Here is a 12,894-nt window from a genome sequence, read left to right on the forward strand (position 1 = left end):
AAGGTAGTTGGGTGAATGATTGAGGTAGTATGTACATTTAGGTTAGATTAGGTGATTTACTTTAATCAATGTACATGTACACTATATATACAAAAGTACGTGGACACCTCTTCAAATTAGTGGAGTTGGCTATTTCAGCCACACCTGTTGCTGACAGGTGTATAAACTTGAGCACACAGCCATGCAATCTCCATAGACAAACATGGTTAGTAGAATGGCCTTACTGAAGAGCTCAGTGACTTTCAACATAGTACCGTCATAGAATGGAATGGTACTATTCCGACTGGTCAGTTTGTCAAATTTATGGCCTGTTAGAGCTGCCCCAGTCAACTGTAAGTGCTGTTATTGTGAAGTGGAAAAGTCTAGGAGCAACAACGGCTCAGCCACAAAGTGATAGGCTGCACAAGCTCACAGGATGGGAGTGCTGGAGCACATAGCGTGTAAAAATGGTCTGTCCTCAGTTGCATCACTCACTACTGAGTTCCAAACTTCCTCTGGCAGCAACGTCAGCACAAGACCTGTTCGATGGGTTTCCATGGCCAAGCAGCCGCACACAAGCCTAAGATCACCATGTGCAATGCCAGGCATCTGCTGGAGTGGTGTAAATTTAGCCGCCATTGGACTCTGGATCATTGAACACCCGTTCTCTGAAGTGATGCATCACGCTTCACCATCGTATCATCGTACTGATCTGGGTTTGGCAGGATGCCAGGAGAACTCTACCTGCCTGGATGTCAACTGTAAAGTTTGGTAGAGGAGGAATGATGGTATGGGGCTGTTTTTGATGGTTCAGGCTAGGCTTAGTTTTAGTGAAGGAAAATCTTAACGCTACAGCATACAATGATATTCTAGACGATTCTGTGCTTCCAACTTTGTGGCAACAGTTTGGGGAAGGCCCTTTCCTGTTTCAGCATGTCAATGCCCTCGTGCACAAAGCAAGGTCTTGACCTTGGCCCCATCGAACACCTTTGGGATGAATTGGAACGCAGACTGTGAGCCAGGTCTAATCGCCCAACCTCACTAATGTCCTTGTGGCTAAATGGAAGCAAATCCTCGCAGCAATATCTAGTGGAAAGCCTTCCCAGAAGAGAGGAGGCTGTTATAGCAGCAAAGGGAGTATCAACTCCATACTAATGCCCATGATTTTGTAATGAGATGTTCGACGAGCAGCTGTCCACATACTTTTGATCCTGTAGATAGGAGTGGAAAACTGAAAGTCTGAGTAGCCATTTACTTAATTGCTCAGTAGTTTGATGGCTTGGGGTTGAAGCTGTTCAGGAGCCTTTTGATCCCAGACTTTGCGCTTCGGTACAGCTTGCTGTGTGGTGACAGAGAGAACAGGCTTTGACTTGGGTGGCTGGAATTTTTGAAAAATGTTAAGCCCTTCCTCTGACACTGCCTGGTATAGAGGTCTTGGGTGACAGGGAGCTCGGCCCCAGTGATATACTGGACCGTACATACTACCCTCTGTAGTACCTTGCGGTCCGATGCTGAGAAGTTACCACATCAAGTGGTGATACAGCCAGTCAAGATGCTCTCAATGTTGCAGCTGTAGAACTGAGGGCTCATGCCAAATCTTTTCAGCCTCCTTAGGGGGAAGATGTGTTGTCGTGCCCTCTTCACGACTGTGTTGGTGTGTTTGGATCATGACAGGTCCTTAGTGATGTGGACACCGAGGAACTTGAAGCTCTCGACCGTCTCAACTTAATCCATGTCGATGTGAATGAGGGTGTGCTCAGCCCTCTGTTTCCTGTAGTCCACGATCAGCTTCTTTGTCGTGCTGACGTTGAGGGAGAAGTTGTGTGTATTTGTGTGTGTGTGTTGGCTGTGGCTTTTCTCATTCATTATGGAAAGCGATTACTGTAGTGCTCAAGTTGGCAAGCTGGGACCTGGCTGATTCATGCCTTTACATACATGTAAGGAAGAGTGACTGTCTGAGCATACGGTGTGTGTGTGTGTGTGTGTGTGTATGTGTGTCTGCAGCTAAATGTATTTGTCTAAATGGCATCTCTGTGAATTGCTTATGTGTGCGCTCACATGCACGCCTGTGTGTGAGAGAAAGTGGGGATATTTGAGAAACAGAATGGAATTGAATAACTACCCGCAAAACATCAGTCTCAACGTCAACAGTGAAGAGGCGACTCCGGGATGCTGGCCTTCTAGGCAGAGTTGCAAAGAAAAAGACATATCTCAGACTGGCCAATAAAAATAAAAGATTAAGATGGGTAAAAGAACACACACTGGACAGAGGAACTCTGCTTAGAAGGCCAGCATCCCGGAGTCGCCTCTTCACTGTTGAAGTTGAGACTGGTGTTTTGCGGGTACTATTTAATGAAGCTGTCAGTTGAGAACTTGTGAGGCGTCTTTTTCTCAAACTAGACACTAATGTACTTGTCCTCTTGCTCAGTTGTGCACCAGGGCCTCCCACTCCTCTTTCTATTCTGGTTAGAGCCAGTTTGTGCTGTTCTGTGAAGGGAGTAGTACAGTGTTGTACGAGATCTTCAGTTTCTTGGCAATTTCTTGCATGGAATAGCCTTAATTTTTCAGAACAAGTATAGACTGACGAGTTTCGGAAGAGAGTCCTTTGTTTCTGGCCATTTTGAGCCTATAATCAAACCCACAAATGATGATGCTCCAGATAATCAACTAGTCTAAAGAAGGCCAGTTTTATTTCTTCTTTAATCAAAACAACCATTTTCTGCTAACATATGCTAACATAATTGCAAAATAGTTTTCTAATGATCAATTAGCCTTTTAAAATGGTCAACTTGGATTAGCTAACACAACTTTCCATTGAAAGACAGGAGGGATTGTTGCTGATAATGGGCCTCTACGCTTATGTAGGAAAATCTGCCGTTTCCAGCTACAATAGTCATTTACAATGTCTACTATATTTCTGTATACTATATTTCTGATAAATTTGATGTTATTTTAATGGACAAAAAAATTTGCTTTTCTTTAAATAACAAGGACATTTTCTAAGTGACCCCAAATTTATACACACACACGTTTGGGGTCACTTAGAAAATGTCCTTGTTTTTTAAAGAATATATTTATATATTTATTTTTATATATGTCTGTCTGTTTCTGTGGTATATATGAGTGTTTGTGTGTCTGTGGTTCTGGTGTGATCCAGGGGCGTGGGAGTGGGAGCACCTCCAGGAGGCCATGGGGGAGAAGCTTAACAACTCTCTGGCCGTGGCTCAACTCATGGACCGCATCCGCTCCTTCCTGGGCAGAGACAAGGTGACCTAGAAGCTTGAACAGATACAAATGCACGCACGCACCCTAACCCCGATATAACACAATATGTGGCTCTGGTCAAAAGCAGTGCACTAAATGATTCATTTGGGATAGGTTAAACTCTCAGATTGAGCCAAGGGAATGTGATGTGGAACTTAACATCAGGAGACGTGACATGCAGGGTAATAATTAGATCTGGTGATGAGGGTTGAGTTCATTCTTTTTCAATTCCATCAAAAACGAAGTGTCACTTTTGCACTAGTTCTTATCAAGGAGCATTTCATATGTTTGGTTTCAAACCATCAGTGGAATTTACTAAGCAGCTGAAAATCAATGATCCATGCGATGTTATAACAAAATGCAGCATAATGAAGCCATGAGTTTGATATGCAGACTGCTCTGGAAGCGAGCCTGCCTGCCAGTCTGTTTCAGCATTAGCCAGCTCCATTGAGGCGGTCTTGGCAGTGAGGCCAGAGACAGTGGAGTTACCAGCTGCTGAGGCAGGCTGTTAGACAGGCTATTTTGATGCCACTGGGGAGCTGGATATGGAAGCTCTGAATGAAATGGCACTTATGCTTGTAAACACCTACAGTGGCGGAATTCTCAGACTTAACCCACGCTGTGTGTGTGTGTGTCGGTTTGTGTTTGTGCACACATGTTCCTGTGCATGTTTGTAGGGTCCCAGGGACACGCCCAACGCCCGGGCCGCCCAGCTTGGTCCTCAGTCTCTGGTCAACCTCTTCAATTCTCCTCTCTACTCTGATGTAATTTTTATGGTGCAAGGCAAGTTCACACATCCCAGACAATTACATGTAGTGCCAGGTCACCTTTTTTTATTAAACATGATTAGCTGATTCCTTCATTGGGGCTCTCAGGGAGTCAGTCAATTTCATATTATTGCACCGAATAGAGAAAATGCCGTCAACATAATTCAGGGTACTTCGTATGACATGCACTTGCTATACAATAACCACAGTGCTAGAAGGTCCTTTAGAAATGTATGTACAAATCATGTATTTTTTGTGCAATTATTGTATCTTTTTGGGGGTATAAACACTCAGTAATGTTAAAAATCTCCTGATATTATGTTACAGATGTGTGTGCACATTTTTAATGCCTTTGATGCAGCAACTGTACATTTTTCTTTTTAACAATGAGAAACTATTGCATGGTGACGCCAAGCTCCAAGTGCGTTAGCAATCATTTACAATAACCCATATAATGAAATGCATTTTCATTCTGCTCCTGACACTTCAAAATGTCAAATTTGCTTCACCTGCGCTGCATCCAACTATAGAGAGTACTTTCATGAGTGTAACAATGCCTGTCATTAGATGGAAAATACTTCAAGACAACCATTATGTCATGCTCTATAGCGGTCATAAGGTCTGGGTTAATTAAAATGACCCATTCCTGAAAGGCATCAATTCATAACTATGACAGTTTTAGATTCAATTCACCTTGCACCTAGACTGTGTATGAGAAGATCATTCAGTAGATATGATTGGCTGATGTGAAGCTGTAATGTGGAAGCTTGTCAGAAAAGTACAAGAAACCAACAATAGCTGTAGCTGTTATCCTCAGCGGTATCGTGAAAACCTTCCCTCTTACAACTGGGGTATGTCAGGGAAACAATTAGCAACATGTTACCGAAAACCGCCATTCAACCTCTCTCCTCCAGCAACTTCTCCCCGAGGTCTTGCTGTGAAGGAGACTGTATAAAGGATAATGGATTCTAATTCTCAGTAAGTTTGTCAAAATAAGGATTACACTTAAAAACAGACTGTGTTTCAGGGAGTGTGTTACCGGCTCACCGGGCGGTCCTGGTGGCCCGCTGTGATGTCATGGCGGCTATGTTCAGCGGGAAGTATGCGGAGGCACGGAGTCGGGTGGTGCCCATCCACGGAGTCTCCTCTGACACCTTCCTCTCCTTCCTGGAGTACCTTTACACTGACACCTGCTGTCCTGGTGGGTCCACTGCAGTGCAGGAACAAAAACAGGCTCATTATAGGCCGGGGCCCACCCACTTTAGACTGCTGTGTATGAAAACGCTACTACCGGTAGCTGTCAAATTCTTTCTTCCTCCGCCCTTGTTTCCTCAATTTCTCGCCTCACTTCCAATTTCATTGGAAGGGGAGGTCCGGGGGAGGGACTGTGGATCCTCTTCACCAATGTGCTATGAGGGGAGTGTGAGTAATTGAGGAAACAAGGACGGATGAAGCAAGAATTTTTCGCACACAGCCCAGGGGTGGCTTACCCTCCTCCTGGACAGCTACGGAGTATGCAGGCTTTTGCTGCAGCCTTACTCTCACTCAGTGTTTCAAGCTTGATGAGTTGGTTATTTGAATCAGCTGTGTAGTATTAGGGCAAAACAATTAAACGTGCACCCAGGAGGGGACGCAAGACCAAGTTTGGGAAACCCTGCTCTAACCAACACTTGGATTCAGAAAATTAAGGTCATTATTATGAGCAGTTGATTCTCTAGAAGCAGGTGTGATTCAGCAGGGCAGGAGAAAAAGCTTACAAACCCAGGAGAACAGAATCCTAAACTTAAGATAAAGATGTATTTCTATCTGCAACCTGTCAGTGAACATGCCCCAGGTCCTCAGTGCTGCTCAGTACAGGCTGGGAAAATTAATGGCGGTGGATTTGCACTCTCAGATGGAACTAACAGTATCTCATAAGCCCCAGAGGGATTTGACTGACAGCTCCCCCAAAATGATTGACAGGCTGGGGGAAGATCAAGAGCAATTGGAGTGGACACCGTGACACTACGATATGATGGATAGTAATGTAGGCCAATTTGTTTGAAGGGGGAGGGATTTTGTGTGTTTGTGATGTTATCTTGGGGTTGATATGTTTCCCAGTTGGTTAATGTGATATGACAGTACAGCGGCGTGTGTGTGTTATAAATCAGAAGTGTGCATTTCAACCACAATTTACAATCAAATTTGTGCATGAGTATGAACATTTTCTAAACGAGGTTCCACTATGTTTGACTGTGTGTGTGTGTGTGTGTGTGTGTGTCCAGCCAGTGTATTGCAGGCCATGGCCGTGCTGGTCTGTGCAGAGATGTACCAGGTGAAGCGTCTGCAGCACCTGTGTGAGGTGTGTGTATGCGCCTACCTCCAGAGCATGCCTAGCCGAGAGCTGGCATCAACCGGCATCAGTGTGATCCGCCTTCTCCGCAGAGCTAAGGTTTGTGCGTGTGTGTGAGATATACAGTTGAAGTTGGAAGTTTAGCCAAATACATTTAAACTCAGTTTCACAATTCCTGACATTTAATCCTAGTAAAAATCCCATTTTAGGTCAGTTAGGATCACCACTTTATTTTAAGAAAATGAAATGTCAGAATAATAGTAGAGAATGATTTATTTCAGCTTTTATTTCTTTCATCACATTCCCAGAGGGTCAGAAGTTTACATACACTCAATTAGTATTTGGTACCATTGCCTTAAAATAGTTTAACTTGGGTCAAATGTTTCAGGTAGCCTTCCACAAGCTTCCCACAATAAGTTGGGTGAATTTTGGCCCATTCCTTCTGACAGAGCTGGTGTAACTGAGTCAGGTTTGTAGGCCTCAATGCTCGCACACGCTATATAGGTTCTGCCCACAAATGTGTTATAGGATTGAGGTCAGGGCTTTGTGATGGCCGCGCCAATACCTTGACTTTGTTGTCCTTAAGCCATTTTGCCACAACTTTGGAGGTATTCTTGGGGTCATTGTCCATTTGGAAGACCCATTTGCGACCAAGCTTTATCTTCCTGACTGATCAAATCAAATTTATTTATATAGCCCTTCGTACATCAGCTGATATCTCAAAGTGCTGTACAGAAACCCAGCCTAAAACCCCAAACAGAAAGCAATGCAGGTGTAGAAGCACGGTGGCTAGGAAAATCTCCCTAGAAAGGCCAAAACCTAGGAAGAAACCTAGAGAGGAACCAGGCTATGTGGGGTGGCCAGTCCTCTTCTGGCTGTGCCGGGTGGAGATTATAACAGAACATGGCCAAGATGTTCAAATGTTAATAAATGACCAGCATGGTCGAATAATAATAAGGCAGAACAGTTGAAACTGGAGTAGCAGCACTGTCAGGTGGACTGGGGACAGCAAGGAGTCATCATGTCAGGTAGTCCTGGGGCATGGTCCTAGGGCTCAGGTCCTCCGAGAGAGAGAAAGAAAGAGAGAAGGAGAGAATTAGAGAACGCACACTTAGATTCACACAGGACACCGAATAGGACAGGAGAAGTACTCCAGATATAACAAACGGACCCTAGCCCCCCGACACAAACTACTGCAGCATAAATACTGGAGGCTGAGACAGGAGGGGTCAGGAGACACTGGCCCCATCCGAGGACACCCCCAGACAGGGCCAAACAGGAAGGATATAACCCCACCCACTTTGCCAAAGCACAGCCCCCACACCACTAGAGGGACATCTTCAACCACCAACTTACCATCCTGAGACAAGGCTGAGTATAGCCCACAAAGATCTCCGCCATGACATAACCCACCCAGACAGGATGACCACATCAGTGAATCAACCCACTCAGGTGACGCACCCCTTCCAGGGACGGCATGAGAGAGCCCCAGTAAGCCAGTGACTCAGCCCCTGTAATAGGGTTAGAGGCAGAGAATCCCAGTGGAAAGAGGGGAACCGGCCACGCAGAGACAGCAAGGGCGGTTCGTTGCTCCAGAGCCTTTCCGTTGACCTTCCCACTCCTGGGCCAGACTACACTCAATCATATGACCCACTGAAGAGATGAGTCTTCAGTAAAGACTTAAAGGTTGAGACCGAGTTTGCGTCTCTGACATGGGTAGGCAGACTGTTCCATAAAAATGGAGCTCTATAGGAGAAAGCCCTGCCTCCAGCTGTTTGCTTAGAAATTCTAGGGACAATTAGGAGGCCTGCGTCTTGTGACCGTAGCGTACGTGCAGGTATGTACGGCAGGACCAAATCAGAGAGATAGGTAGGAGCAAGCCCTTGTATTGCTTTGTAGGTTAGCAGTAAAACCTTGAAATCAGCCCTTGCTTTGACAGGAAGCCAGTGTAGAGAGGCTAGCACTGGAGTAATATGATCAAATTTTTGGGTTCTCGTCAGGATTCTAGCAGCTGTATTTAGCACTAACTGAAGTTTATTTTGTGCTGTATCCGGGTAGCCGGAAAGTAGAGCATTGCAGTAGTCTAACCTAGAAGTGACAAAAGCATGGATTAATTTTTCTGCATCATTTTTGGACAGAAAGTTTCTGATTTTTGCAATGTTACGTAGATGGAAAAAAGCTGTCCTTGAAATGGTCTTGATATGTTCTTCAAAAGAGAGATCAGGGTCCAGAGTAACGCCGAGGTCCTTCACAGTTTTATTTGAGACGACTGTACAACCATTAAGATTAATTGTCAGATTCAACAGAAGATCTCTTTGTTTCTTGGGACCTAGAACAAGCATCTCTGTTTTGTCCGAGTTTAAAAGTAAAAAGTTTGCAGCCATCCACTTCCTTATGTCTGAAACACATGCTTCTAGCAAGGGCAATTTTGGGGCTTCACCATGTTTCATTGACATGTACAGCTGTGTGTCATCCGCATAGCAGTGAAAGTTAACATTATGTTTTCGAATAAAATCCCCAAGAGGTAAAATATATAGTGAAAACAATAGTGGTCCTAAAACGGAACCTTGAGGAACACCGAAATTTACAGTTGATTTGTCAGAGGACAATCCATTCACAGAGACAAACTGATATCTTTCCGACAGAAATGATCTAAACCAGGCCAGAACTTGTCTGTGTAGACCAATTTGGGTTTCCAATCTCTCCAAAAGAATGTGGTGATCGATGGTATCAAAAGCAGCACTAAGGTCTAGGAACATGAGGACAGATGCAGAGCCTCGGTCCGATGCCATTAAAATGTCATTTACCACCTTCACAAGTGCCGTCTCAGTGCTATGATGGGGTCTAAAACCAGACTGAAGCATTTCGTATACATTGTTTGTCTTCAGGAAGGCAGTAAGTTGCTGCACAACAGCCTTTTCTAAAAGTTTTGAGAGGAATGGAAGATTCGATATAGGTCAATAGTTTTTTATATTTTCTGGGTCAAGGTTTGGCTTTTTCAAGAGAGGCTTTATTACTGCCACTTTTAGTGAGTTTGGTACACATCCGGTGGATAGAGAGCCGTTTATTATGTTCAACATAGGAGGGCCAAGCACAGGAAGCAGCTCTTTCAGTAGTTTAGTTGGAATAGGGTCCAGTATGCAGCTTGAAGATTTAGAGGCCATGATTATTTTCATCATTGTGTCAAGAGATATAGTACTAAAACACTTGAGCGTCTCTCTTGATCCTAGGTCCTGGGAGAGTTGTGCAGACTCAGGACAACTGAGCTTTGAAGGAATATGCAGATTTAAAGAGGAGTCTGTCATTTGCTTTCTAATAATCATAATCTTTTCCTCAAAGAAGTTCATGGATTTATCAAATCAAATCAAATCAAATGTATTTATATAGCCCTTCGTACATCAGCTGATATCTCAAAGTGCTGTACAGAAACCCAGCCTTATCACTGCTAAAGTGAAAGTCATCCTCTCTTGGGGAATGCTGCTTTTTAGTTAGCTTTGCGACAGTATCAAAAAGGAATTTCGGATTGTTCTTATTTTCCTCAATTAAGTTAGAAAAATAGGATGATCGAGCAGCAGTAAGGGCTCTTCGGTACTGCACGGTACTGTCTTTCCAAGCTAGTCGGAAGACTTCCAGTTTGGTGTCGCGTCATTTCCGTTCCAATTTTCTGGAAGCTTGCTTCAGAGCTCGGGTATTTTCTGTGTACCAGGGAGCTAGTTTCTTATGAGAATTTTTTTTTAGTTTTTAGGGGTGCAACTGCATCTAGGGTATTGCGCAAGGTTAAATTGAGTTCCTCAGTTAGGTGGTTAACTGATTTTTGTCCTCTGGCGTCCTTGGGTAGACAGAGGGAATCTGGAAGGACATCAAGGAATCTTTGTGTTGTCTGTGAATTTATAGCACGGCTTTTGATGTTCCTTGGTTGGGGTATGAGCAGATTATTTGTTGCAATTGCAAACGTAATAAAATAGTGGTCCGATAGTCCAGGATTAAGAGGAAAAACATTAAGATCCACAACATTTATTCCATGGGACAAAACTAGGTCCAGCGTATGACTGTGACAGTGAGTGGGTCCAGAGACATGTTGGACAATACCCACTGAGTCGATGATGGCTCCAAAAGCCTTTTGGAGTGGGTCTGTGGACTTTTCCATGTGAATATTAAAGTCACCAAAGATTATAATATTATCTGCTATGACTACAAGGTCCGATAGGAATTCAGGGAACTCAGTGAGGAACGCTGTATATGGCCCAGGAGGCCTGTAAACAGTAGCTATAAAAAGTGATTGAGTAGGCTGCATAGATTTCATGACTAGAAGCTCAAAAGACGAAAACGTCTTTTTTTTTTTTGTAAATTGAAATTTGCTATCGTAAATGTTAGCAACACCTCCGCCTTTGCGGGATGCACGGGGGATATGGTCACTAGTGTAGCCAGGAGGTGAGGCCTCATTTAACACAGTAAATTCATCAGGCTTAAGCCATGTTTCAGTCAGGCCAATCACATCAAGATTATGATCAGTGATTAGTTCATTGACTATAATTGCCTTTGAAGTAAGGGATCTAACATTAAGTAGCCCTATTTTGAGATGTGAGGTATCATGATCTCTTTCAATAATGACAGGAATGGAGGTGGTCTTTATGCTAGTGAGATTACTAAGGCGAACACCGCCATGTTTAGTTTTGCCCAACCTAGGTCGAGGCACAGACACTGTCTCAATGGTGATAGCTGAGCTGACTACACTGACTGTGCTAGTGGCAGACTCCACTAAGCTGGCAGGCTGGCTAACAGCCTGCTGCCTGGCCTGCACCCTATTTCATTGTGGAGCTAGAGGAGTTAGAGCCCTGTCTATGTTGGTAGATAAGATGAGAGCACCCCTCCAGCTAGGATGGAGTCCGTCACTCCTCAGCAGGTCAGGCTTGGTCCTGTTTGTGGGCGAGTCCCAGAAAGAGGGCCAATTATCTACAAATTCCATCTTTTGGGAGGGGCAGAAAACAGTTTTCAACCAGCGATTGAGTTGTGAGACTCTGCTGTAGAGCTCATCACTCCCCCTAACTGGGAGGGGGCCAGAGACAATTACTCGATGCCGACACATCTTTCTAGCTGATTTACACGCAGAAGCTATGTTGCGCTTGGTGATCTCTGACTGTTTCATCCTAACATCGTTGGTGCCGACGTGGATAACAATATCTCTATACTCTCTACACTCGCCAGTTTTAGCTTTAGCCAGCACCATCTTTAGATTAGCCTTAATGTCGGTAGCACTGCCCCCTGGTAAACAGTGTATGATCGCTGGATGATTCGTTTTAAGTCTAATACTGCGGGTAATGGAGTCGCCAATGACTAGAGTTTTCAATTTGTCAGAGCTAATGGTGGGAAGCTTCGGCGTCTCAGACCCCGTAACGAGAGGAGTAGAGACCAGAGAAGACTCTGCCTCTGACTCCAACTCGCTGCTTAATGGGGAAAACCGGTTGAAAGTTTCTGTCGCCCGAATGAGCGACACCGGTTGAGCGTTCCTACAGCATTTCCTCCCAGAGAAAGGTGTCCGGCTGCGGGGACTGTGCCAGGGGATTTATACTACTATCTGTGCTTACTGGTGGCACAGACGCTGTTTCATCCTTTCCTACACTGAAATTACCCTTGCCTAACGATTGCGTCTGAAGCTGGGCTTGTAGCAAAGCTATCCTCGCCGCAAGGCGAGTACAGCGACTGCAATTAGAAGGCATCATGTTAATGTTACTACTTAGCTTCGGCTGTTGGAGGTCCTGACGACGAATCGTGTCCAGATAAAGCGTCCGGTAATTAAAAAGTAAAAACCGTAAAGTTGTCAGGTACCAAAATAGGTTGGCAACAAAACGCACAGCAACTCGAAAACAAGTCTGCAAGTTGTGACCGGAAATGAAGTCAACAAGTGGTATCGTGTCTTGAGATGTTGCTTCCATATATCCACATAATTTTCCAACCTCATGATGACATCTATTTTGTGAAGTGCATCAGTCCCTCCTGCAGCAAAGCACGACCACAACATGATGCTGCCACCTCTGTGCTTCACGGTTGGGATGGTGTTCTTCATCTTGCAAGCATCCCCCTTTTTCCTCTAAACATAATGATGGTCATTATGGCCAAACAGTTATATTTCTGTTTCATCAGACCAGAGGACATTTCTCCAAAAAGTACGATCTTTGTCCCCATGTGCAATTGCAGACAGTAGTCTGGCTTTTTTATGGCGGTTTTGGAGCAGTGGCTTTTTCCTTGCTGAGCGGCCTTTCAGGTTATGTCGATATAGGACTTGTTTTACTGTGGATATAGATACTGTTGTACCTGTTTCCTCCAGCATCTTCACAAGATCCTTTGCTGCTGTTCTGGGATTGATTTGCACTATTCGCACCAAAGTACGAATCTCCTTCCTGAATGCAGCTCCAGAACGCGTCTCCTTCCTGAGCGGTATGCCGGCTGCGTGGTCCCATGGTGTTTATACTTGTGTACTATTGTTTGTACAGATGAACGTGGTACCTTCAGACATTTGGAAATTTCTCCCAAGGATGAACCAGACTTGTGGAT

At 44.5% G+C, this 12,894-nt stretch overlaps 1 protein-coding gene across 4 annotated transcripts in view; it reads left to right on the forward strand.

Annotated features, from left to right (window-relative positions):
* The window catches only part of rhobtb3 (Rho related BTB domain containing 3), a 47,504-nt gene that overhangs the window by 26,250 nt on the left and 8,360 nt on the right, over positions 1–12,894 (forward strand). For 3 of the 4 annotated variants that reach the window (XM_052473865.1, XM_052473866.1, XM_052473863.1), the window contains exons 7-10: positions 3,104–3,246; positions 3,921–4,030; positions 5,042–5,211; positions 6,275–6,441. In XM_052473865.1, coding sequence (XP_052329825.1) covers positions 3,104–3,246; positions 3,921–4,030; positions 5,042–5,211; positions 6,275–6,441 — 590 coding nt within the window. The remainder of the gene's footprint in view (positions 1–3,103; positions 3,247–3,920; positions 4,031–5,041; positions 5,212–6,274; positions 6,442–12,894) is intronic. The other variant, XM_052473864.1, reaches the window with a different exon arrangement.

The sequence above is a fragment of the Oncorhynchus keta genome, chromosome 21 (assembly GCF_023373465.1).
Source record: "Oncorhynchus keta strain PuntledgeMale-10-30-2019 chromosome 21, Oket_V2, whole genome shotgun sequence".
Classification (NCBI taxonomy): Eukaryota; Metazoa; Chordata; class Actinopteri; order Salmoniformes; family Salmonidae; genus Oncorhynchus; species Oncorhynchus keta.